This window comes from Cnephaeus nilssonii, assembly GCF_951640355.1.
Source record: "Cnephaeus nilssonii genome assembly, chromosome: 5".
Classification (NCBI taxonomy): Eukaryota; Metazoa; Chordata; class Mammalia; order Chiroptera; family Vespertilionidae; genus Cnephaeus; species Cnephaeus nilssonii.
In genome coordinates, this window is record NC_137076.1 from 8,030,103 (window position 1) to 8,054,825 (window position 24,723).

The 24,723-nt window shown below is 48.2% G+C and overlaps 1 protein-coding gene across 4 annotated transcripts in view; it reads right to left on the reverse strand.

Annotated features, from left to right (window-relative positions):
• ARHGEF18 (Rho/Rac guanine nucleotide exchange factor 18) overlaps window positions 1-24,723 on the reverse strand; it is a 59,040-nt gene that overhangs the window by 19,864 nt on the left and 14,453 nt on the right. For 2 of the 4 annotated variants that reach the window (XM_079773188.1, XM_079773187.1), the window contains exons 2-3: window positions 969-1,107; window positions 46-158 (exon numbers count right to left, since the gene is read on the reverse strand). In XM_079773188.1, coding sequence (XP_079629314.1) covers window positions 46-158; window positions 969-1,036 — 181 coding nt within the window. In that variant the 5' untranslated portion in view covers window positions 1,037-1,107. Of the gene's footprint in view, window positions 1-45; window positions 159-968; window positions 1,364-24,723 lie in introns of those variants that run through there. The other 2 variants (XM_079773185.1, XM_079773186.1) reach the window with 2 other exon arrangements.

Consider the following 24,723-nt stretch of genomic DNA (forward strand, 5'->3'; position numbering starts at 1 on the left):
GGTGGAGACCACAGGTCACCAGTGAAGGAAGTGGGATGACTGTACCTTCTACAAAAATGGACTCGGCGTTCGAGGATGTAAGTGAAAGGGAGTCGTCAGCTGTCTGCTTAAATTTCAAAAATAGAGAGTCGGCTTCATCCATCTCTCCTATGACTGGTCTAAAGAAAAATCATAAAAACAATTATTTCAAAATATTGAATTAAATATGCACACCCTGTCCTATGAAGGCAAATCAGACTGTTAATCAATCTGCTTAAATACGAGTTGAGAACTTTGTGGATTTTAATATAAGCCTTCACTTTGTCACAAACCACTTTTGAAAATTAGAAGCCTGTCAACACAACATCAGGACTTCTTCCAGCATAACGAACTTCAATGTTCAGACACGGTCAGAGCCAGAGCGTGGGGTAAGTGTATGCTTCCTTTACTGGCCAGGGGAGCCCCCAAATGCCTTCAAGCGAGAGTTCAGAGTTCGCGGGCAAAGCCTCACTCAGTGGGGGGTGGAGGGAGACCCCCCCTTCAGAGAAAGACAACCCGCTCCTTTCCCCACCACTCGAACAAGGGTCACACGATGACACTGTTAGCATTAGGCATTCTCCCGAACATTGCTGAAAGCTATAAAGCGAACCGCCTCGGAGTGCTGAAAACACTGGGTGGGGGCATAAATAACAGGGTGCAAGCTCCATGGCAACCTCAGTGGGACTTTTAGCCTCGTTGCCTAGAGTAAAGAAAGGGACCCTGGACGAGGGTCCTCTGAGAGCACGAAGCAAAAACACACTGTTTTTAAAAAGGACAAGCAGTGGCTCTGAAACAAGCGTTCCCGGGAACTCACCTCTTGGCTGGGGGCCCACGAGCAGACTCACACCGAGGTCTCCCTCCAGAGAGGCTGCTGGCAGGGTCCCCGTGGACTGCCACACCCGGGCCCCCTCCCTCCATCCGCACCCGACTGCAGGGAGGACCCAGCTTACCCGAGTCTCGCCCCTGTTCCCGCTTGGCTGGGTGCTGGCTGTGGACTCCCCTTCTGCAAGACTGTCATGCCGGCATTCCTGGAGAGGGCCAGGCTGCCGTCCGACAGGAGGGTGGGCCTCGGGGGTTCCTTCACGGACGCTGTGACGGAGGCAAAGACGGAGTTGGTGCTGAGAAAGTGGGCAGGGTAGTGGAGGTGGCCCGTCGGGAGGCCCTGCTCTGACTGTGGCCGCAGCATGGACAGGACCTTGGAGGTTAGCAGCTCGTTATTTAGAAAGACATTCTCGCTCCATCTCCTAGGGAAGGAGCCATAGAAGGACAGCTCGGGGCGGTGCAGCCCACGGTCCCTGCCGCTGCCTTTGGAATGCGCGTTCCCCATGCTCGCGGTTGGGGCTCCCGGACTCTAGCAGTTTTATGCCTCCGTGAGATCCTTCTAGAAATGTGAAGTGGCGCCTGCTCTTACTATATTGGCCGCAGCAGCCGCTCTGGAAGCAGGAAATTGGTCCCTACTGTGACCATTTAGGGTGCCAATCGCACCGCATTTTTTCCTTTGGTAGAATAACAGCAACAAAGCATCCTCCGTCTCAGCGGGGAGTCAAGAGCAGAGAGCAGGTCTGTTCACTGTAGAGAAGCCAAGATCATGAAACAGGGAGCTCCGTGCTCCTGTGGCTGTGCTGACATCACACACACACACACACACACACACACACACACACACACACGACTCCGTGCTCCTGTGGCTGTGCTGACATCACACACACACACACACACACACACGCACACACGACTCCGTGCTCCTGTGGCTGTGCTGACATCACACACACACACACACACACACACACGACTCCGTGCTCCTGTGGCTGTGCTGACATCACACACACACACACACACACACACACACACACACACACTCTGAGGCTGAGACCACGGTTAGTGGCATGCACCCCGGTTCATAAGAATTCTAGTAGAATCTAACCACCAAAGTAGACGGCAGGCTCTGACCCTATTCATAGGGTGACTGTACACCAACCTAACATGCAACAGGGCACCAAAGGGCTGCCCACTGGCATCTGCTCATTAATTGGGAGCTGAGCTACTAGGAAGCACCTACCCTGGTGATTACCTTCCCACTGATGGAAGCAACTCTCTGAGAACCAAGCGATCATTAACTAGGCTGGTTTCCCCTTCCTAGTTAACAGGTCAACCATTTAACTCAAGCCTAGTTGAGTAGGCTGCTTGGTTAATTTATTCTCAGGGTGAAAGCCACATTTGAAAGCTTTGCTCCAAGACCAACAGCAGCATAAAAAGCAATCTGCCCGGTGGCCTTCCCGACCTGGCTCTGGGTCCCCAACACACCCAGCCATCAAGGTTTCTGGAAGAAAGTGGCTGGAGCTCTGGTCTCAGAAGCAGGGAGGCTGTCACGTGGGGGTGGACACAGGGCTGGCCCTAGAGGAAACTGTACTTCTTTCAGGAGCTTTACGGGTGGGTGGGGGGTGGGCAGAGGGGCTCAGCTTGCTGGGTGAGTTTTAATTTTGGTGGAAATTTAAGGAGCTTGCCAGTGTGCAGGTGGGCATGTGTCCAGGGGAAATTTCTGGTAGAGGAGGAATGAAAAAGCTTGCAAACTGAAACTTCACATGCACAGAAAGCATACTATCCCACTACTCATTATTTAAAAAAATAAAAAAAAAATAATAAAAAAAAAAATATATATATATATATATATATATATATATATATATATTTTATTGATTTCAGAGAGGAAGGGAGAGATAGGAACATCAATGATGAGAGAGAATCATTGATCGGCTGCCTCCTGCATACCCCACATGGGGGATCGAGGCTGCAACCCAGGCATGTGCCCTGACCGGGAATCGAACCGTGACCTCCAGGTTCTTAGGTTGATGCTCAACCACTGAGCAACACCGGCCAGGCCCCACTACTCATTCTTTAATGAGCTCAGCATGGTGAAGATGCCACCTGGGCAGTGACCCCCAAACATAGTGACATCACCATCATCAGCGGCTAGCAATCAGCATGAAATCGAGGCCTTCGGGGTCCAGGGCAGGCATTGCCTGCTATTTCTGCACCACATTAAATTCCACCCAGGCGATTAGGACCTTTTTGTACATATATGAGACAGATCCTGAAATGCACCCTTTGCCTAGCATCCTGGTAGGACTGACACATTGTTCCTGTGACCCCCAGGTGTTGCCTGAAGTGGGATGGATTCTACCTTAATCAAATAGTCCATAGAAGAAAAACTCTAAGAATCACTGGTTCAAGAGGTTGTTCAAGGGTCAACTGTACTTACTTATTTTGATCAGAGCCTGCTTTCCCAATTGAATGGAGGACAGTGCCTCCTACAAAACAGGTAAAGGAATCATTTTTTCATGAAATGCTATTCAGTCATAAAAAGGAAGGACATTCTAACACACCCTACATCGATGAACCTTGAGGCCATTATGCTCAGTGAAATAAGCCAGCCATAAAAGGACAGGTATTGCAGGATTCTACTCATCCGAGGTTCCTAGAGCAACAATTTTCAACTGGTGTGACGTAAGAATTTTAAAAACATGCAATACCTGACTATTTAGTCAGGAGCACTGACTAAATAAAAAAGTGACAATAGCCGAAACCGGTTTGGCTCAGTGGATAGAGTGTCGGCCTGTGGACTGAAAGGTACCAGGTTCGATTCCAGTCAAGGGCATGTACCTTGGTTGCGGGCACATCCCCGGTGGGAGGTGTGCAGGAGGCAGCTGATTGATGTTTCTCTCTCATCGATGTTTCTAACTCTCTCTCCCTCTCTCTTCCTCTCTGTAAAAAATCAATAAAATATATATATATTTTTAAAAGTGACAATAGCCAATACAATAGTACCTATCTGGTGTGAACGAATCAAAACTATATCTACTTTTTTTTGTCAGATTGGCAAAATGTGTATGTTTTTGGTGTACCACAGGATTACAGTAATTAGTTCATATGTGCCACAAGATGAAAAAGGCTGAAAATTGCTATCCTAGTGGAGTCAGACCATAGAGACAGAAAGTGGATGATGGGAGCCATGGGCTGGGGAAGGGGGGACAAGTTGGTGTTTAATGGAGACAGAGTTTCAGTTTGGGAAGATGAGAAAGTTCTGGAGATGAACAGTGGGATGGTTGTATGACAACATACTAATACTAACGAACTGTACTTATGTATAGTTTATCACTATTAAAAAAAAGAAATGATTGTTTCTTTGGGGTGGTAGAATGCTTCTTTATTTTGACTGTGATGTTGGTTACTTAAATCTATACATGGGAGAAAATTTCATAGAACTATATACTCACCTTTCCCCCACAAGAGTACATGTAACAACTGGCAAAATAAATAGGGTCTATCCTCAAGTTAATATTGTACCAATATCAGTGTCCTGGTTTTGACAATGGATTATAGTTACACTAGCGTTCCCGTTGCAGGAAAAATCCTGCAATAGGGTTTCCTGCTGCACTCTACCCCACCCTGCCTGATCTCCTCCCTTGTCCCCCGCCCCGAGATCTCCGCCAGTCCAGTCCCCCTGCTTTTCTAACTTCTCCGCCAGCCCGCTCTCCTCCCTTCTCCCCTGGCCCCGCCTCCGCTCCTCCCTTCTCCCCCGCCCCGCCTTCTCCGCCAGCCCGCTCTCCTTCCTTCTCCCATGGCCCCGCCTCCGCTCCTCCCTTCTCCCCCGGCCCCGCCTCCGCTCCTTCCTTCTCCCCTGGCCCGCCTTCTCTGCCAGCCCGCTCTCCTTCCTTCTCCCATGGCCCCGCCTCCTCCTCCCTTCTCCCCCGGCCCCGCCTCCGCTCCTTCCTTCTCCCCTGGCCCGCCTTCTCTGCCAGCCCGCTCTCCTTCCTTCTCCCCCGGCCCCGCCTCCGCTCCTCCCTTCTCCTCCGGCCCCGCCTCCGCTCCTTCCTTCTCCCCTGGCCCCGCCTCCGCTCCTCCCTTCTCCCCTGGCCCCGCCTCCGCTCCTTCCTTCTCCCCTGGCCCCGCCTCCGCTCCTTCCTTCTCCCCCGGCCCCGCCTCCGCTCCTTCCTTCTCCCCCGGCCCCGCCTCCGCTCCTTCCTTCTCCCCTGGCCCCGCCTCCGCTCCTTCCTTCTCCCCCCGCCTCCGCTCCTTCCTTCTCCCCCGGCCCCGCCTCCGCTCCTTCCTTCTCCCCCGGCCCCGCCTCCGCTCCTTCCTTCTCCCCCGGCCCCGCCTCCGCTCCTTCCTTCTCCCCCGGCCCCGCCTCCGCTCCTTCCTTCTCCCCCGGCCCCGCCTCCGCTCCTTCCTTCTCCCCCGGCCCCGCCTCCGCTCCTTCCTTCTCCCCCGGCCCCGCCTCCGCTCCTTCCTTCTCCCCCGGCCCCGCCTCCGCTCCTTCCTTCTCCCCCGGCCCCGCCTCCGCTCCTTCCTTCTCCCCCGGCCCCGCCTCCGCTCCTTCCTTCTCCCCCGGCCCCGCCTCCGCTCCTTCCTTCTCCCCCGGCCCCGCCTCCGCTCCTTCCTTCTCCCCCGGCCCCGCCTCCGCTCCTTCCTTCTCCCCCGGCCCCGCCTCCGCTCCTTCCTTCTCCCCTGGCCCCGCCTCCGCTCCTTCCTTCTCTCCCGGCCCCGCCTCCGCTCCTTCCTTTTCCCTCGGCCCCGCCTCCGCTCCTTCCTTCTCCCCTGGCCCCGCCTCCGCTCCTTCCTTCTCTCCCGGCCCCGCCTCCGCTCCTTCCTTTTCCCTCGGCCCCGCCTCCGCTCCTTCCTTCTCCCCTGGCCCCGCCTCCGCTCCTTCCTTCTCCCCTGGCCCCGCCTCCGCTCCTTCCTTCTCCCTCGGCCCCGCCTCCGCTCCTTCCTTCTCCCCCGGCCCCGCCTCCGCTCCTTCCTTCTCCCCCGGCCCCGCCTCCGCTCCTTCCTTCTCCCCCGGTTCCGCCTCCGCTCCTTCCTTCTCCCCCGGCCCCGCCTCCGCTCCTTCCTTCTCCCCCGGCCCCGCCTCCGCTCCTTCCTTCTCCCCCGGCCCCGCCTCCGCTCCTTCCTTCTCCCCTGGCCCCGCCTCCGCTCCTCCCTTCTCTCCCGGCCCCGCCCCTTCTCCCCCGGCCCCGCCTCCGCTCCTCCCTTCTCCTCCCCCTGGCTTGCTTGCTTCTCTGCAGCTTTGCTCCCTTCTGCAGCTCTTGGCTTCTTTCTACGCTGTCGCGATATGCAAATTAGCCGCCATCTTTGTTGGGATAATTTGCATATTCGTCCTGATTGGTTGGTGGGTGTGGCTTGGCTGGTGGGCGTGGCTTGGGCGTAGCGAAGGTGCGGTCAATTTGCATATTTGTCTATTATTAGATTAGATTAGATTATCACTGGGAGACACTTGGTGGTGGGTACACAAGGATTCTACTATTTTGCAACTTCTTTGACTTAAACTATCCTATCTGATAAAGAGGGAATATGCTAATTGACCCTCATGCCGTTGCAAAGATGGCTGCACCCACAGCCAATAAGGAGGGAATATGCTAATTGCTGCCACGCCCTCAAAGATGGTGGTGCCCACACCACAAGATGGCGGCGCCTAGTCCCCTCAGCCCCTCAGGGGCAGCAGGCGCCTGCTTCCGGAGTCCCCCAGTCTCCTCAGCCCCCCAGCTGCCCAGGGCCGGCCTGAGGCGCAGGCAAGCCTTGGATGGCGGCTGCCCAGCCACCCAGGGCTGCCCAAGGCTCAGGTAACCAGGGCCGGCCGAGGCTTGCGCTGCCGGCAGTGGCAGCAGCAGAGGTGTGATGGGGCGTCGCCTTCCCCTGATCGCTGGGTCGCCTCCCGCCCCTGAGGGCTCCCAGACTGTGAGAGGGGGCAGGGGACCGCCCCCTCCAGTGCATGAATTTTCATGCACCAGGCCTCTAGTTTCAAAATAAAAAGTTACATTTGAGTCCAGCAGTGTGGCTCAGTTGGCTGAGCATCGTCCCAAGCACCAAGAGGTCACCGGTTCAATTCCCGGTCAGGGCACATGCCCGGGTTGTGGGCACAATCCCCAGTAGGAGGTGTGCAGGAGGCAGTTGATGGAAGTTTCTCTCATCGATGTTTCCATCTCAATCTCCCTCTTCCTTCCTATCTCTCTCTAAAATCAATAAAAACATATTTTTAAAAAGTTACAGTTGATTCTCATTATTCACAGTAGTGATGTTCTAAAAAGTCACAGTGTACGCTGAATTAGAGAATACTGAACCTAGTACTGCTCATAGGAGAAATACTGGGTTAGGGTTCTGTCAGTTTCTAGCTACACTTTTTCATCAACCACTCAATACATCACCTTGTATTATATGTGTTTCTGTTAAATGACACCTTATTTTTTAAATATGTTTTTATTGATTTTAGAGAGAGAGGAAGGGAGAAGAACAGAGAAAAACATCGATGAGAGACAAACATCGATCGGCTGCCTCCTGCACACCCCTTATTGGGGGTCAAGCCCACAACCTGGGCATGTGCCCTGACTGGGAATTGAACTGGTGACTCTTGGTTCATGGATTGACGCTCAACCACTGAGTCACACTGGCCGGGCTAAATGACACCTTATTCAAACACACTGTCAATCTATTAGCACTGAACTTACGCCCAACAACACTGTATCTCATGTCTAAAGGGGGTGCGCCTGTCACATGAATTTCTATGTAAGGCACCCTGCAGCCTTCTTGTGCTCAGGAACACTAGACAGTACTGCTCGCGGGACATTTTAAACCAGTGATGGGCAACCTTTTGAGCTTGGTGTATCAAACTTCGCCAAAAATCTGAGCATAACTCGAGTAGTGTGTCACTTTAGGAAAAAACATTATTTCGCAAATGTTTCATCCTCAGGAGCAGCAAATGTTTCATCCTCGGCATGTGGCCGCCTCAGAATTGAACCTGGGACCTTTCAGTGCTGACACGCGTGTCATAGGTTCGCCATCACTGTTTTAAACAGTGAGATCACTTTAAAAGTGAGGGAAATAATTGCATTAAATACACTGCACAAAAGGCACTTGTTACAGCATGAACTGCCACATGGAAGCAAAGTGTTGCCATGTTGCATCTTTGCTGGGAATATGCACACTGGGCAACTCATTTTAAAAAAATGTTTTTATTGATTTCAGAGAGAGGAAGGGAGAGGGAGAGAGACAGAAACAGCAATGATGAAAGAGAACCATCAATCAGCTGCCTCCCACATGCCCCTCATTGGGAATTGAGCCCACAACCCGGGCATGTGCCCAGACTGGGAATCAAACCCTGATCTCCTGGTTCACTGGTCGATGCTCAACCAATGAACCACACCAGCCAGGCTGGGTGACTCAATTTTTGGCTACTCTGCAAGTCTGCAAAAGACTCTAAACCGCCCCCCCCCCGCCCCCAGGTATCAATTTGGGGGTTACAAATACATTTCAGCAAATAAGTGAATTCATAAATACAGAATCTGCGAATAATAAGGATTGACTATATTAAGTGTTAAATGAGAAGTTATTATATTTTAGAACACCTGTATTTGTTGAAACACATACCATAGTGCACTGATTTCTTTATAATTCATTATACATACACTTCCAAAAAGTATATGAGATGGCCTTTTATTTGGGGGTAACTTCTTACAGAAAAGTTTAATGATGCCTATTTGGTGGCAACGTGACTTACTGAAATAAATTATTCTTTTTCCTCTGCAGCAGTCTAACCATCACACCACTCAAGCTACTTAAGCCTTTTAAAATGAGATACACAGCCACCAATCGAGTCTTTCTGTAACATATGCAGCCTTGGAAATAACGGCTTGATCAAGACATGAACCAGTACCTATGCCAAAGATCAGCTGTATGAATCATGTCTTTTTATTCTATACTAGAGGCCCAGTGCACGAAATTTGTGCACTCGGGTGGGGTGGGTGGGTGGGGGGGTCCCTCAGCCTGGCCTGTGCCCTCTTGCAGTCTGGGATCCTCTGGGAGATGTCCACCTGCCGGCTTAGGCCCACTCCCCGGGGGATCAAGCCTAAGCTGGCAGTCAGACATCCCTCTGGCAACCCAGGAGTCTTTGGGGAATGACTGACTAATAGCTTAGGCCCACTCCCCGCCGCTGGGCTTGCCAGCCGTGAGCCCGGCTTCTGGCTGAGTGGTGCTCCCCATGTGGGAGCACACTGACCACCAGGGGGCAGCTCCTGTGTTGAGTGTCTGCCCCCTGGTGGTCAGTGTGTGTCATAGCAACCCATTGTTCTGCCGTTCGGTCAATTTGCATAGTAGCCTTTTATTATATAGGATTTTGGATGGTCTGACATCTGGGGCCCCGCTCACCTGGAAGGACTGCCCCCACTCCAGGGGCAGCCAGTTCCTAGAGATGTAAGGACTCACCTACAGGAGTTAAATTCATAAATAAGCAAAGCAACCAACCCAGAGCCTACCTCCCAACCACCTCCTTTATGGAGCTCTCACACTCAGGGCCACTACCAACCTGCCTTAAGCATGATCACCCCAGGCCCTGTGCCCCAGAGCCCGCCGAGACTATTCACAGGAGCCAATCCTAATGCCGTCAGCCCTGCCTCACCCTCTCCTCCCCAGGGAGACCACAGGCAAGGCCCTGGCTCAGGTTTCCCCTCTCCCTTTCTTCCTCACAGACCCCGGTGCTTCGCTGTGTGGCCCAGATACTTGCCACAACGAGGGTGGACCTTGAAAATACGCCGAGGGAAGGGTCAGCCACAGACCACATTTTACAGGTTCCCTCTGCAGGAAATGTGCAGAGCGGGCGAACCCACAGAGGCAGAAGTAGAGTAAGAGGTGCCTACGTCCGGGGGGAGACTGGAGGGTGGGTGTGGGTTTCTTTTTTGGGTCCTAAAATTAATTGCACTGACTCTGACTATACTAAAAGGCCCTGAATTGAACACTTAAATGAATTGGATGGAATGAGAATTAAACGGATAAACTCTGGTGAGGACCAGCCGGCCTTCTGCAGGAGAACAAGGCGTTTGGTTTGTAGTTCAACACACAGTATGTTAGTCATCATGCTCGTGGCTGTGAGACAGAAACATGCGTGTGTCCTACTATCGTGCTTTCCCAACCCAGACAGCCACGCTGGGACAGATGGGCGCGGTGGCGCTGGGTCCAGCCCCACGGACTTCGCAGAGCGCTGCCCCCACCGTCTGCACGGCCACGGACGCCTCCAGAGCCCAATTAGCACCGTCTGCCCCCCGCTGAGAGGCCCATCGACTGGCACACAGAGCTGTTTCTAACGGGACCCAGGGAGCAGCAGGGAAAGGTAAGAAGTGAACAGTGAAAATGGAGAAAGTTCTTGGCCTGGAGGAAAACACACTCCCCGTTCTCAGCGACAAACACAGATGGCAGCCTGTTCCCATGATCTTTTAAAGCCCGTTTTGTCTTCGTTTCTTGAACCAAAGAGGAGTCTCTGAGCAAATCAGACCCAAACCGTGTGACAGACACCAGCGTCCTGCCTGACAACAGACTCCACAACACGTTCAGGTTCAGGGGCTACTTTCCAGGCAGTTATGCTCCACCTGTGACCTTGCGTCCACCCAAGTCCTTTAGGTCATACACTTTCCTCTCTAATACACAAACACGACCCCATTAGCCTTTGTAGGAATTCTAAGGACCCTCATTAGAAAGAGCAATGAGATTTAATAGCTACGAATACTTTGAAAGTCATTTTTTGAGAAAGCTTAATATGGCATATCAAGTGATCATCTTAATTGGTTTTAAATGGTCCTTTATCATCTCAAAACACACTGGCTTCTAGGAAAATTGACTTTCAACGAGAATTTTATATTCTTTCTCTATTTTTTTTTATTGCTGATGGAAGAGCTTTACTTCATTTAATATGATGTTTCTTTTTTTCATTTTTTAAATTAAGGCATTATATGTGTACATAGAGAATTTTATATTCTAATTGGCAGAGTCCTCCTGCTGTTTGATGGAAAGCAGCTGGCACCATCTTTGGAGGGCAGCTGGACCCTGGCACAGAGGTTCCTGCGGTTTTCTGCAAAAAGCCACACAAACGGGCCAGACAAGCAGCGTTTTTAGGCAGGAACAGCCATGCCCAGCCACACAGCCGTTCCCAAGGCGGGGCTTCGAAATAACTGCTCTTTTCTCACACGTAGTGAGGTCCTGTGTACCCCGCCCTGCCCCCATTCTTTATCTCAGCAAACTTTTTCAGGCTGACGGCGTTGCCGGTCTCTGGAGAGTTCTAGCAAGCTCGAGCTATGGGCAGGTGTCAGAGAGACAATTAAGAAGCTCTGATACAAGATGAAGTTTTCAGTTCACAGTTCCCGTCTTTTCTGACACCTGAGAATAGCCTAAATCGATGCCAAGATGACTCATTGATTTCTCTGACCTGCTTCATTTTGATGGCACACAAGCAAGATGGTATAACAAAGAATAAAACTATAGGAGAAAAACACCATAACCCCATGTTTTAGGGCACAAAGGAAAAAGGGGTATCTGGTGGCTTAGAAGATAACGTGAGCCAGAAAGAATACTCCTTCTAAACCTGATCTTACCCAATAAAAAGTACACGAGCCCCCTATTCCCAATTATGGCAAACCCAGTGAATAACATTTAAAAAACTGTGGTATCTGCTTGTCTATGTGTGCAGAAAACTTAAAAACCACAGAAAGGTATAAAAGTAGAAATAATCCATAATGCCACTATCCACAGTTAATTGCTGCTGGTATAAATAGTTTTATAAGTTGAGAAATAATGTTTAGTAATGATGATTGGGAATTTATGTTGAAAAATCTCTCACAAATAGCAAAAGGATAATATTAATAGTAAACACATATTCTTTGCATAATCATCATACAGGACATGTGGGTATGCCATTCACTGAGCGATGTGGGGGTTAGGGGCACTGACCCCGGCAGTAAAAAATCTTCATAGAACTTTCGACTCCTCCAAAACCTAACGACTAATAGCCTACTGTTGATAGTAGCTTCACTAATAACATGAGCGGTTGTGTAACACATATTTTGTGTGTTCTATATACTATATACTGTATTATCACAATAAAGCAAGCTAGAGAAAAGAAGTCATTAAGAAAATCATAAGAGAAAATACATTTACAGCATTGTACTGTATTTATCGATACTATAAGTTTATGTTGTCTGCTTGTAAGATAAATTATCTGTCAGCACCTACATCAATATTGTCCTATGTGATACAGAAACACTGTAGATATTCTATGTATTACTAAGACTAGACCTCGAACATGAAAAGATATTGGGAAAAAGGCATTCATATTTATTTACATGTGTAACAATTCAGGCATTGATAACGAAGCAGCAGCAATATGATTGCTTTATGTGGTCTAGTGCAGCGGTCGCCAACCTTTCGGACCTCACGGACCACCAGTGGTCCGCAGACCACCGGTTGGTGACCGCTGGTCTAGTGTAATTGACACAATTGCTTCATGGTAGTAAGAAAATCTCAAAAATATATTTAAGTGTACCCATGCAGTCCAAACCCATATTGTCCAAGGGTCAACTGTACAATACCACCAAACCATCTTCTGTATTACTCTATGGATAATCCTGGAAGTTAAAACAGCAAGAACAACAACACCCATGTCTGTAAGCATAAAAATAAGCCTCAACCTAAACTTCATGCTTTTCACAAAAATGAACTCAGAATGGAGCACAGATTTATATGGAAAATGTAACACTATAAAACTTTCCATAGATAACAGGAGAAGATCTTCAGGAACTACAGCTTGGATAGTGAAGGGTTTTTTGATACAACACCAAGAGCCCAATCCACATTTAAAAAATCTATAAATTGACTTCATCATAATTAAAAACTTTTGCTGTGGAAAACCTGTGAAGAGGATAAAATGACAAGCTAGGGGGAGGGAGGGAATATTTGCAAACCACCCATCTGACAAAGAACTCTCAAAACTCAAGAATAAAAATACAAACCCACTTAGAAAATGAGCAAAAGAGATGAAGATACATTTCCCTGAAGTAAATAGATGATCAAAAAGTATAAGAGGTGTTCCACATCATTGGCCATTAGAGAAATGCAAATTAAAAGCACCCTGAGTTATCACTAACAGAACGATGAAAATAAAAAACAGTGACGGCTCTAAATGCTGGCGAGGATGTGGAGAAATTGGAATATTCGCACGTTGCTGGTGGGAATATGAAACGGTGCAGCCGCTCGGAAAACATTTGGGCAGTTTGTAAAGAAAATGAAATAATTGCACCCCTCAGTATTAATCTCAGAAATGCAAAACTTGTGTCTAGACAAAAACCTGTCCACGACTGTTGGTAGCAGCTTTATTCTTAACTAGAGGCCCGGTGCACAAAATTCATGCACGTGAGTGTGTGTGTGTGTGTGTGTGTGTGTCCATCAGCGCAGCCTGTACCCTCTCCAATCAATAATAATAATGAAAAAAAAAAAAAGCCACGAGAAAGCATGGTAAGATAAACTGCGCAATCCAGTAGGATGTGTGACTGCTTTTTCTTTTATTTTTTTCATTGTGGTAAATACGCACATTTATCATCTTGACTATTCCTAAGTGTACAATCCGCTTGCATTAAATACATTCATTATATTGTTAAACCACCACCACTATCTTTCTCTAACCAAGACTTTTGCATCATCTCCAACAAAACCTGTCTCCATTAAACACTAACTCTCCATCCTCCTCTCTGCACCAGGATGTGGCAACCACACCACCATCCACTTTCGGTCTTTATGAATTTGCCTCTTTCAAGTCCCTCCTCTAAGTGGAATCACACTCATTAACCAATCCCAGGTAGAAAGGGCTCCAATGGAATGCCACAGGGCTCTGTCCTCAGTGTTGCCTGAGAGGAGAACACAAAAGGCTCTTATTAGATGCACAGATGACACGAAGCAGAGGAGCCGCCTTAAATGATGTTTGGAAATGAAGATAGGGAGACGAGTTAACACAAAATGGTCCTGACAGGTAACAATGAAGAAAATCTCAAGAGAGTCAGCAAAGATGGGTGGGGTGGGGGCTCCCACCTTCAGCAGCAGCACAGGTGAAAACAACAAGGGGGTTATTGGGTACCTGCCAGCAGACTCAATAAATCAACAGTATGGTGCACACAGGACCGGGTCACCTTAGATCATCAGTATCAGGGCAATTACAAGACGCAGGGCAGCCAAGCTGCAGGAGGTCATACCTGCCAGGGAGTTCACCCCGGGCCCGGCACAAGTTCAATGAGAAGATGGTTCACTGGCCAGGAGTGGCGCCCAGAAAGCTGTGTGGTGACAAGTGCCATGGAGGGTCGGATACAGGTGGATCAAGGCCCCCTCAGGGCCAAACTGGGGCTGAGGGGAGCATGCCCAGGGGGCTGACAGAATGACTGAGAACCCCCGGCCAGGGCTTGAGAGGCAGGGTAGAGAATGTAGATGTCGCTCGGAGGATTTCTAGTTTTAAGTAATTATTAAATAGCAACCACTGGTATTTCACAATCAGAAAGAACCACCACTCCTATTTTAGCACATTCCTTTCCATTCTTTTTTTTTTTCTTTTTTTTTAAAATAAATTTTTATTGATTTTTTACAGAGAGGAAGAGAGAGGGATAGAGAGTCAGAAACATCGATGAGAGAGAAACATCGATCAGCTGCCTCCTGCACACCCCCCACTGGGGATGTGCCCTCAACCAAGGTACATGCCCTTGACCGGAATCGAACCCGGGACCCTACAGTCCGCAGGCCGACGCTCTATCCACTGAGCCAAACCGGCTTTGGCCGTTCTTTTTTTTTTTTAATAAAAGTTTTATTGGAGAAAAATAGAACCACCACACACACAGGGTAAAGAACACAAAAATTCAACCGATACAGAACAACTGAAAAGTCACAATTACCCAATGTTTGCGATGACTTAAACAGCTCTCCTCAATTTTTTTAAAATATATTTTATTTATTTTTTACAGAGAGGAAGGGAGAGGGATAGAAAGCTAGAAACATCAACGAGAGGGAAACATTGATCAGCTGCCTCCTGCACACCACCCACTGGGGATGTGCCCACAACCAAGGTACATGCCCTTGACCGGAATCGAACCTGGGACCCTTCAGTCTACAGGCTAACGCTCTATCCACTGAGCCAAACCGGTTAGGGCTCAATTTGTTTTTAATAGCCTTGCCAATTTTTCAGATGACCAGCATCAAGTTTTCAAAAAATGAAGAGTCTCAAAGAAGGGACCAGCTTTCAAGATGATGAAGGTGACAGCAAAAGTCTCTTCCTAACAGGACCAATTCTACATAATTTCGTCAGAGTAACTACCGAGTCTTGTGGAACTGTCTACAAATCTCAGAGACCATCAGGGATGAGTTAGAACACTGATGTAGATGGCCCAATATGGGGAAAGGGCAAACAAAATAGTTGTATTTCCTTGTCAGATGACTTCATATAAGGAAACACCAGAAAAGCTGAGAATATAAAGGTAATGACTGTTCAAAAGAAAGTTAGAAAGGCATTCGAAATACCACATATTGTTTCATAACATGTGCATGTTGATGCAATTAGAGAGACACAGGCAACTTGGTTAAAATAACTGTTCACAGGTCTTTGAGAACTCAACAATACCAGACACAAAAACCACCTCTCTGGCTAGAACCTAGCTAGGTATTCTTCCTAATGACTCCAAATAGTAAAGGAAATATACTGCTGCAAAAGCAGTGCTAATCTTTAGAAACCAGAACAAAATTTTCTGCTTTTCCTTTGTGATCAATTAATTTCAAAGCTTCAAGGAAAAACAAATACAAAAGAAAAAAAATAAAACAAAAAAACACCACTGGCAGTAAAGATAAGCCTTTTACTCACATGATCAATTTGAAGAACAATACTTTTGTTATATTCTATGTCTGAATAATCCTAGGACATTCCCCTGAAAAGTAGGTGTCTGGTCATTATGAGAACTCTTCAATTTTGAAAGGAACAAGATCAGCATGAAATAGAATTTGAAATTCCTAACTAGGGGATGTGTGAAGAAAATGAGGGGACCTTTACATCTAGGGCTTTAGGAAGTTAGAATAAAAGTGACAGTAAAGGCTTATTTACCAACAAAGAGTTAGGGTGCTTCCCCTCAAAAACTTTGGTAATAAAAAATAGAAATGCTAAATCCTAAACAGCCTGTAACAATCTACAATTAGTCCAAGTTAAATACAAAACTATTCAAGCAACATTAAAGTCTAAGGGAAGTTGAAAACTAGCTGATGAATTTTTAGTTGTGTAAAAATTTACAAAATATGTGGGTTTGGTCTCTTTTGCAATGTTCATATTGTACTTATTTTTAATATGAAGAAAGTTGGATTTTTCTCTCCTATTTTGTTCTAATGCAAATGATCAGCAATTTCCTATTTCAGTTATTTTTTTAAGTCCCTGTTAATTAGCACAGTAAATTCAAGGCTAAGCCATACATCCTTTCCCTTTTTATTGCTCTTAATTTCAATTACGTTGGCCGTCACTAATAATAATTTCGACCTACAAAAATGGTCATTTCACAAGGTTTGATATGCGGGTGAGCTCCCACTGAATATACAATTTTGCAGCCTGCCTTTCTGCTTAAGATAGTGTCATAAACATTTTGCCATACTGTAAGATATTTCTTTCTCTTTTTTGCTTTTTATTTTTGAAAGAGAAAAAATCCAGGATTTAAATCATGACTATTGTGCTAAGTTCTGCAAAAAGAAAAGGCCAGAAGGGAATACACAAAAATAGTTTTTTAGGGGTGGCCTTATGATGGGCTCCCCCACCCTGCCCCCCATTCTCCTCTCCTAGGTCTGAAATAAAATATTTCTTTTTTTAAGAATATATTTTTATTGATTTCAGAGAGGAAGGGAGAGGGAGAGAGAGATAGAAACATCAATGATGAGAGAGAATCATTGATCGGTTGCCTCCTGCACACCCCACACTGGGGATCGAGTTCGCAACCCAGGCACGTGCCCCTGACCGGAATCGAACCCAGGACCCTTCAGTCCACAGGCCGACGCTCTATCCACTGAGCCAAACCGGCTAGGGCAAAATATTTCTTTCTTTCTTTCTTTCTTTTTTTTAAAAATATATTTTATTGATTTTTTACAGAGAGGAAGGGAGAGGGATAGAGAGTTAGAAACATCGATGAGAGAGAAACATCGATCAGCCGCCTCCTGCACACCCCCCACTGGGGATGTGCCCGCAACCAAGGTACATGCCCTTGACCGGATTCGAACCCGGGACCTCTCAGTCCACAGGCCGACACTCTATCCACTGAGCCAAACCGGCTAGGGCAAAATATTTCCTTCTTATAGAAATCTCTTGCAATGGCTGTAGAGCCATTTACTAAATAGCAACATTCCTCCTTGACTGGGTGGCTCAGCTGGTTGGAGCATCGTCCCGTGCACCAAGAGGTTGCGGGTTTGATTCCCGGTCAGGAAGCATACCTAGGTTGCGGGTTTGATCTCCAGTTGGGGAGTATATGGGAGGAAGCTGATCAATATTTTCCTCTCATATCAATGTTTCTCTTTCTCTCTCTAAAAATCAATAAACATATCCTTGGGTGAGGATTAAAAAATTCTTTTTAAACAGCAATATTCATCCAATGTCACGCTCCCAACATTGCATGTAGTCATAAATAAAACTGTGATGGGTATCTGCATGAAATCCTTCATAGGCATTGAACAATTTCTTGGGATAAGTTCTTATTAGTGGCTCGGTCTCCCTGCCCTGTGTCTCCACAGCCCAACATCCCAGCTTCACAGCACAGACTGTCGCATTTCCCATTGGCCAGAAGCTTCGTAGAACAGGCCAGGTCTGCCTTGTACTCCAGCTGCTGGTGAGCGTCTGGGTCCTCAGACCCTGTAGCATCTATTCAACGCATCTCTACCGAGCACCACGGTGCACTGGGAACACACGGCCCTCGACTTGTGTTTGACACCCGGACACGACACTCACTTCCCAGGAGAGGTGCCCCTACTCCGCATCACTCCATTGCCTCTCCCATCTTCATGGTGGCCCTGCCCCGTTCTCTCGTGGAGCCACTGCCCATCTGCGTAGGGCCCTTCCCTCATGCCAGCAGCACAAGCCCTGGTCCTTTAGCCAAGGCTGTGGCCTGCTTGGGTGGCCACTCCCACCCCTCCCCTGATTAGTCTGCCTGGCGTTGGTGTGAAGTCCTGACTCCCTGGCCTGGTTGTGCCTCTCTTTGGGATATAGGCCCTCCCGGCCTGATCTTGCCAGTATTTGCACCCTGAACCCCAAACACACTGACAGGCAGCACGGACCTCAGAGTCCCTGGGTGCCTCCGCCCAGTCGCCCCTTGGCCTGGCTGGCTTTGGGGTGAGGCCAGAATCCCTCAGGGCCACTCTCCTCTACTCCCCGCCCCCACAGCCTAGGCCGGCCTGCGTGCTTCCTTTACCCTGTCACCTGCTGACTTTAATTGCACTGCCTCACTGAACCTTGACCTTCTCGAGGGCAAGGGTCTGGTGCCACTCATCTGTGGGTGTTAGCATTGCCTTTGATCTATGTGCTCTGTCAGCCCGCTCATGGGTACACAGCTCTGGTCCCTGCCAGGGAGGGCATCCAAAGGTGAGGGTTACGCCCATTCTTGGCTATTTCACTTTAAAGACAATCTGCTATTTAAGGACTATCTCGTTGGTTAAAGAAAATAAATCTCTACGTAAGAGATTGTGTGGTTGCTGGACTCTGATGGAAGGTGGGGGTAGGAGATGGTCAGGAAGTGGCTGTTAACCTTCACGGCTCATATCTTAATGAACTGTACGCTGTGTGCTGACCCAGCTCCACCCCTGTCCTGGGTACCTGACCTCTCTCAGCCCCCTCTCCTCCTTGGGTCTCGGGGGGGATGCCTGCTGCCCTGGCTGATCTCACAAGGATAACCCTCCTCCGTACGTGCCCACAGACATCCCCACCCTCGGGAACTGGGCACACATCCCTGCCCTCAGCCCCAACGTGTGGGCCTTCCTGACAGGGTTTGTTTGTTTGTTTTAATACTTTTAAATTTATAAGCGTATGTTTTATTGTCCACAATGTTGTCTATTTTAATGAATAGTTCACGTGCATTGGAAAAAATGTGAATTCTGCTGTTGTTGGGTGGACTGTTCTACAAATATAAAGGAGGGGACACTGGTGGTGTCATCTGTGATCCCCAAGATCTCCCTCAGGCTCTACAGACCCAGAATTCTCTTTAAATATATTTTATTGATTTTTACAGAGAGGAAGGGAGAGGGATAGAAGAGTCAGAAACATCGATGAGAGAGAAACATCGATCAGCTGCCTCCTGCACACTCCCTACTGGGGATGTGCCCGCAACCAAGGTACATGCCCTTGACCGGAATCAAACCTGGGACCCTTCAGTCCGCAGGCCGATGCTCTATTCACTGAGCCAAACCGGTTAGGGCCCCAGAATTCTCTTGCGTTATCTTTCTTTGAGACTCAGAAGGTTCTTCAAAACTTTTCAATACTTCTAGGTGACTTATGATTAAAAAAAAGGTTTTGCCTTAGCTGGCTTGGCTCAATGGATAGAGTGTCAGCCGGTGGACTGAAGGGTACTGAGTTCGATTACAGTCAAGGGCATACGTACCTCAGTTGCAGGCTCAGTCCTCACTCTGGTCAGGGCACATGCAGGAGGCAACCAATCAATGTGTCTCTCACATCGATGTTTCTCTATGTCTCTTCCCCTCCCACTCTCTCTAAAAATCAATGGAAAAATATCCTTGGGTGAAGATTAACAACAAAAAAACACACACAAAAAAAGTTTTGCCCTGGCTGATGTGGTTCAGTTAGTTGGAGTGTCGTCCTGTACATTGAAAGGTTGTGGGTTCAAGTCCCAGTTGGGGCATATACCTGGGTTGCAGGTTCAATCTCTGGTTGGGACACATACGGGAAGGTAACCAACCGATCAATGTTTCTCACATCAAGGTTTCTCTCTCTCTCTCTCCCCCTTCCACTCCCCCTCTCTCTAAAATCAATATGCATGCCTTCAGGTGAGGATTTAAAAAAATGTTTTGCCAGCACACTAAGAAAAAATTTGAGGTCCATGGTGAGAAACCGCAAGTCTCCATGAAAACCACCTGAAGTTGCTTTTCCTTCTGGAATATCTAGAAGTCAGAGACAATTCCTGGTAATATACATATGTGTTGCTAACTAGAATATTAATGTAAGACCTTTATCCTGGCAGAAATGATCCATTCTGTACCCATGTTCCCTCAAGCAGTCTACCATCATTTCTGTGACATGATGTGCAGAAAAATATTACTCTGATTCTGTGTAAGGGGAAAACTGAGGTGGAAATGGGAGAGTCAGGCAGAGAGCTGGATTTTAGTGCCTGACCCTCTAGATATTGGTTAAGTATCTGGTATAATGCCGAGTGGATTCTCATTTTAAAAAATATATATATTTTTATTGATTTCATAGAGGCAAGGAGAGGGAGAGATAGAAACATCAATGATGAGAGAGAATCATTGATTGGCCACCTCCTGAATGCCCCCTTCTGGGAATCAAGCCTGCAACCCAGGACCCTTCAGTCTGCAGGCCAATGCTCTAGCCACTGAGTCAAACTGGCCAGGGCTGGAGGATTCTCATTTATTTTTCCTTTTTAAAAAAAATACATTTTTATTGATTTCAGAGAGGAAGGGAGAGGGAGAGATAGAAACATCAATGATGAGAATTATTGATTGGCCGCCTACTGCACTGGGGATTGAGCCCGCAACTCAGGCATGTGCCCTTGACCGGAATCGAACCCAGGATGAAATCAAACCCAGGATGAAATCGAACCCAGGATCGAATCTAGCCACTGAGCCAAACCAGCAAGGGCTGGATTCTCATTTTTAATAAACCTTAACTTCAAAGTTTTCTGGGGGAGAGGGAGACTTAATTATTTTATTGGTAAATAAGGTATGTCTCTACATTAATGTCTAATACTAAGATGGCATTTCTCTAAGTTATTCTTGTTTAATAAAGGTAAGAAGTAAGGTGCCCTGGCCAGTGTGGCTCAGTTGGCTGGGCGCTGTCCTGCGCCTCAAAGTGTTGGTGGTCCAGTTCCTGGTCAGGGCACATATCCAGGTTGCGGGCTTGATCCCTGGTAGGCAGTATACAGGAGACAACTGATCAATGTTCTCTCTCACATAGATTTTTTTTTCGATCTCTTTTTCTCCCCTCCTCTCTCTAAAAATCAATAAAAAATCTTTAAAAACTAAGGCAAACTGCTATAGGTGAGTCATCTTAGGGGAAAAAAAGAACAAGGTGGAAGGAACATTCTTAGGCACAGATCCAGCCAGCTGCATGCTGTGGTACTGAAGTACACCTGCAGGCCCAAATGCTCACCTGCAGAGATTCCTGGCTGATGAGAAACGGTCCTCATGAAACACTGACAAGGGCACATGAAAACATGTCGCCTATGTCACTATTACCTGAATCTGATGCCTCTTGGTTAATAACAGTACAAGAGCGAACTTCAAATGTAAAAAAGGGAAACATTAAAACAAAATGAAAATTAACTGTATTCTCACCACCACTTACAAATGTCTCTGTGCCCCACCTTTATTTGCATGGGTGTGTATGTTTATAACCACAGTGACTACACAAATGCTTCCCATGTTTCATGGTGCTATGGTCCTTGTAAGTACTGTTTAATCATTTGCCTTCCAATTACATACACGAGTCTCAGAGAGACAGAATTATGGGGGCAAAGGTTAGGTCTGCATCACCAGACTGCTTTGCCAAAGACTGCACAAACTAGTACAACATCTTCCAGGGCGTGTGGAAGGACTGGCCTCAGGCAGGCACTGTGCAAGTGAGGGGTTGCAAGCTGAAGTGGCTCCATGGGGTGGAATGATGAATCTCAAGGGAAAGGGGTTTGGAGGGGGTGGATCGAAGAGGAAGGCTAGGGAGATGCCAAAGGCAGGCTCCAGTTACAGGCAGTCCACAAAGGGCATGCTCCTGAGACAGGCTGGGGACAAGGAGTCCTCTTCAAGCAGACAGGGCTCCCCAGCTGGGGTGAAGGGATTGCAGGGGTGCCTGGGGTGCAGGGGACAAATGTGGGTTGAACAGAAGACATACCTCCAATGCAGGAGTGAAGGGGAAGGTGTGCCAGAAGGTGCAATCTCTCCATTCACTACTGCAGCAAAACCCCCCAAAACAAGTACAGATGCTGCTCGACTTACAATGGGGTTATGCCTGATAAACCCATTGTAAGTTACATCTCAGCTTAGCCCGTCCTCTGGGCAAAGCCTCATTGCTGCTGCCCAGCACCACAGAAGTGTATCGGACCATGCATGTATCACCAGATCCTAATTCAAAACTCGAAGTATGCATATTGCTTGCGCACCACTGTAAAGTTGAAAAATCATAAATCAAATCATGGTAAGTCAGGGACCATCTGTATTTGTAGAAACTCAAAGAACTACCCCTCTCCACACTGTCTCTACTTCCTCTTTTCCCTCTTTCTTCCTCGAATCCACAAGGATCAGATGGCCCCTCCCTCTTCTCCACATTTCTAAATCCATCTCAGTCCTTACTTTACTGGCAAAGAGTTCAAGGCAGTTCAGGGCAGCATTAGGAATACAGGAGCTGGAGCTAGGCCCCTCAGGTTCAAATCCCATCCTATGAGATCCCGAACCAATGACCTAATTGCTCCCTGCCTCCATTTTCCCATCTGTAGAATGGGCATAACAGAAGCACCCTCTTCAGAAGGTGGCTGTAATGGATGGAGAACATTCTGGAATAGGTCTGTCATGATGTAAGCATTAGCGTTGCCTATTTGTACTACTGCTCACTCCCAAGCAGCTGCCAGAATGATGCCGGTAACACCAAGCCAGCAGACTCCTCCCCTGACCAAGGGTCCGCCAGGGCTCCATCTCCTCAGGAGCCCTGTTTTCCTGGGCCTCCAGGAGGGAATGACAAAATGGGCCCCAGGGCCAAAGCCAGCATCTTTGTGAGCCAAGCATAGGTTTTACATTTTTAAAAGGCTGTAAAGAAAAGAAGAAAAATAATATGTGACAGAGATGGAAGTGGCCCACAAAGCCCAACTTATTTGCTATGAGGCCTTACAGACAGTCAGCTGGCCTCTGGCCCCAAGGTCCTGTCATCTCCCTGCCCTCATCTCACCCCTCCTGGCTCCAGCCACCTCGGCCTCATCCATGTCCCTCAAACACATACACCCGCTGCTGGGGCTCCTGCAGTCACCGTTCCTTCAGCCTGTCCCCCACTTCCTCAGAGGCCCCAGAAGCACGAGCCCAACACATACATTCCCCCCCCCCCCCCCCCCCCGCTCTGGTTTTATTTTCCTCCTAGCACCCATCCCCACCGTGTATACTACGAATAGTTAATGCTCATTATCTCAGTAGTTACGTCTATAAAGTTGCTGGGAACACTGAACTGGCGAATACCGAGCCACTGCTCCTCGAGGGAATCCAGGGTCATGTTTTGGTCAACCCATCAACACATCACTGTGCTGCGCGTGTTTTGGTTAAAAGATGCCTCATTTAATATATACTGTCGATTCATTAACACTGAACTGATGGCCAACAGCAGGATAACTGAGACATGAACGAAGCTTGTCTAACACAAGTGTTTTCTCTGCAAGGCACCCTGAGCCTTCCTGTGCTCCGGAATGCTAGACAGAGCTTGGGCACCGTGCTGGGCCATTCACACTGAATCACCAACAAAAAGCACAAAACCGTGAAGAGCGCGGCCCCAAGTACTCCGCAGGAAGGACCCTTGTTTACAGTTGGATCTGAAGCCAGGAGGCAGACACAGATGTCGCAGCGCCCCTGCCCCCGCTCTCGCTCCACTGGACATGGGCTTGTCGAGTGACTCAAACTTGGAGTTTATAGTTTACCACTGAAACGAAGCTACAGAGAGGTTTATGCGCAGGTATTCGATCAGATTTGCCTCTGGAAACAGTGGCTGCAGCGTCGGGGGCCGACTGGGAGGGGCTGCAGGTAGATGTAGGGAGACAGAGGACCGCACGGGTGACCTGGGAAGGGCAGATCAGACTGGGAGATGGAGCGGTGGCGAGTCCCATTTCAGATCTAAGTCACCTAAGCTGCCCAAGAGGACTCAAGGCGATGGCAGGTGGCAGCTGAACGTGGGAGTGTGGCGTTCAGGAAAGACTGAGACGAGGGATGGATATTTGGGCATAGGAGGTATCTGAGCCAAGGAGAAGATGAGATTCCAGGGGTAGAGAGACTGTTGCAGAGCTGCCTGGGGACTGACTGAATGGGATGAGGCATGGAATCAACTGTTCTTAGGGTCCCTGCTTGTTCCAAGTGGTCTTGGTACCAGACAGCCTAACTGCATTCTTTTTCATTTTTATGTTTTGTGGGGGTGAGGGGAGGAGTTGGGGAGGACTGCGGTCTCACAACCACTGGCTCAAACTATTATTATTGGTATTATTATTATTATCAACTGAAATCTCTAAGTTGCTTTCTCATAGGCTGTCACTTGGTCCTATTTCATCATCTTACACGTACATAGCGGCTTTTTTAGACCTGTGGCTCTCAACTGGGGTGATTCTGTTCCCCAAGGGGCATTTGGCAAAGTGTGGAAACATTTTTGAGAGTTGCTTTTGGGGGAATGCTGCTGGAATCGAGTAGGTCACCACCGAGTATGCTACTCCGCCACCGGAGGGCCCTCCAGGGAGCTGCCAGGCTGGGGCGTGCTGACTCAGACCCAGGCAGGGAATGGAAACACCTCGCTGGCTGCAGCCAATCCGCTCAGTCCTGAGGTTTCTGGGTCCTCACTCTGTGACACCGAGAAGAAGGCCACCTCCAGGTGCCAGCAGCTTTGATAAGTACAGTCCCTGCATCTCCATCTTTCTAAGTTACACGGTAAAC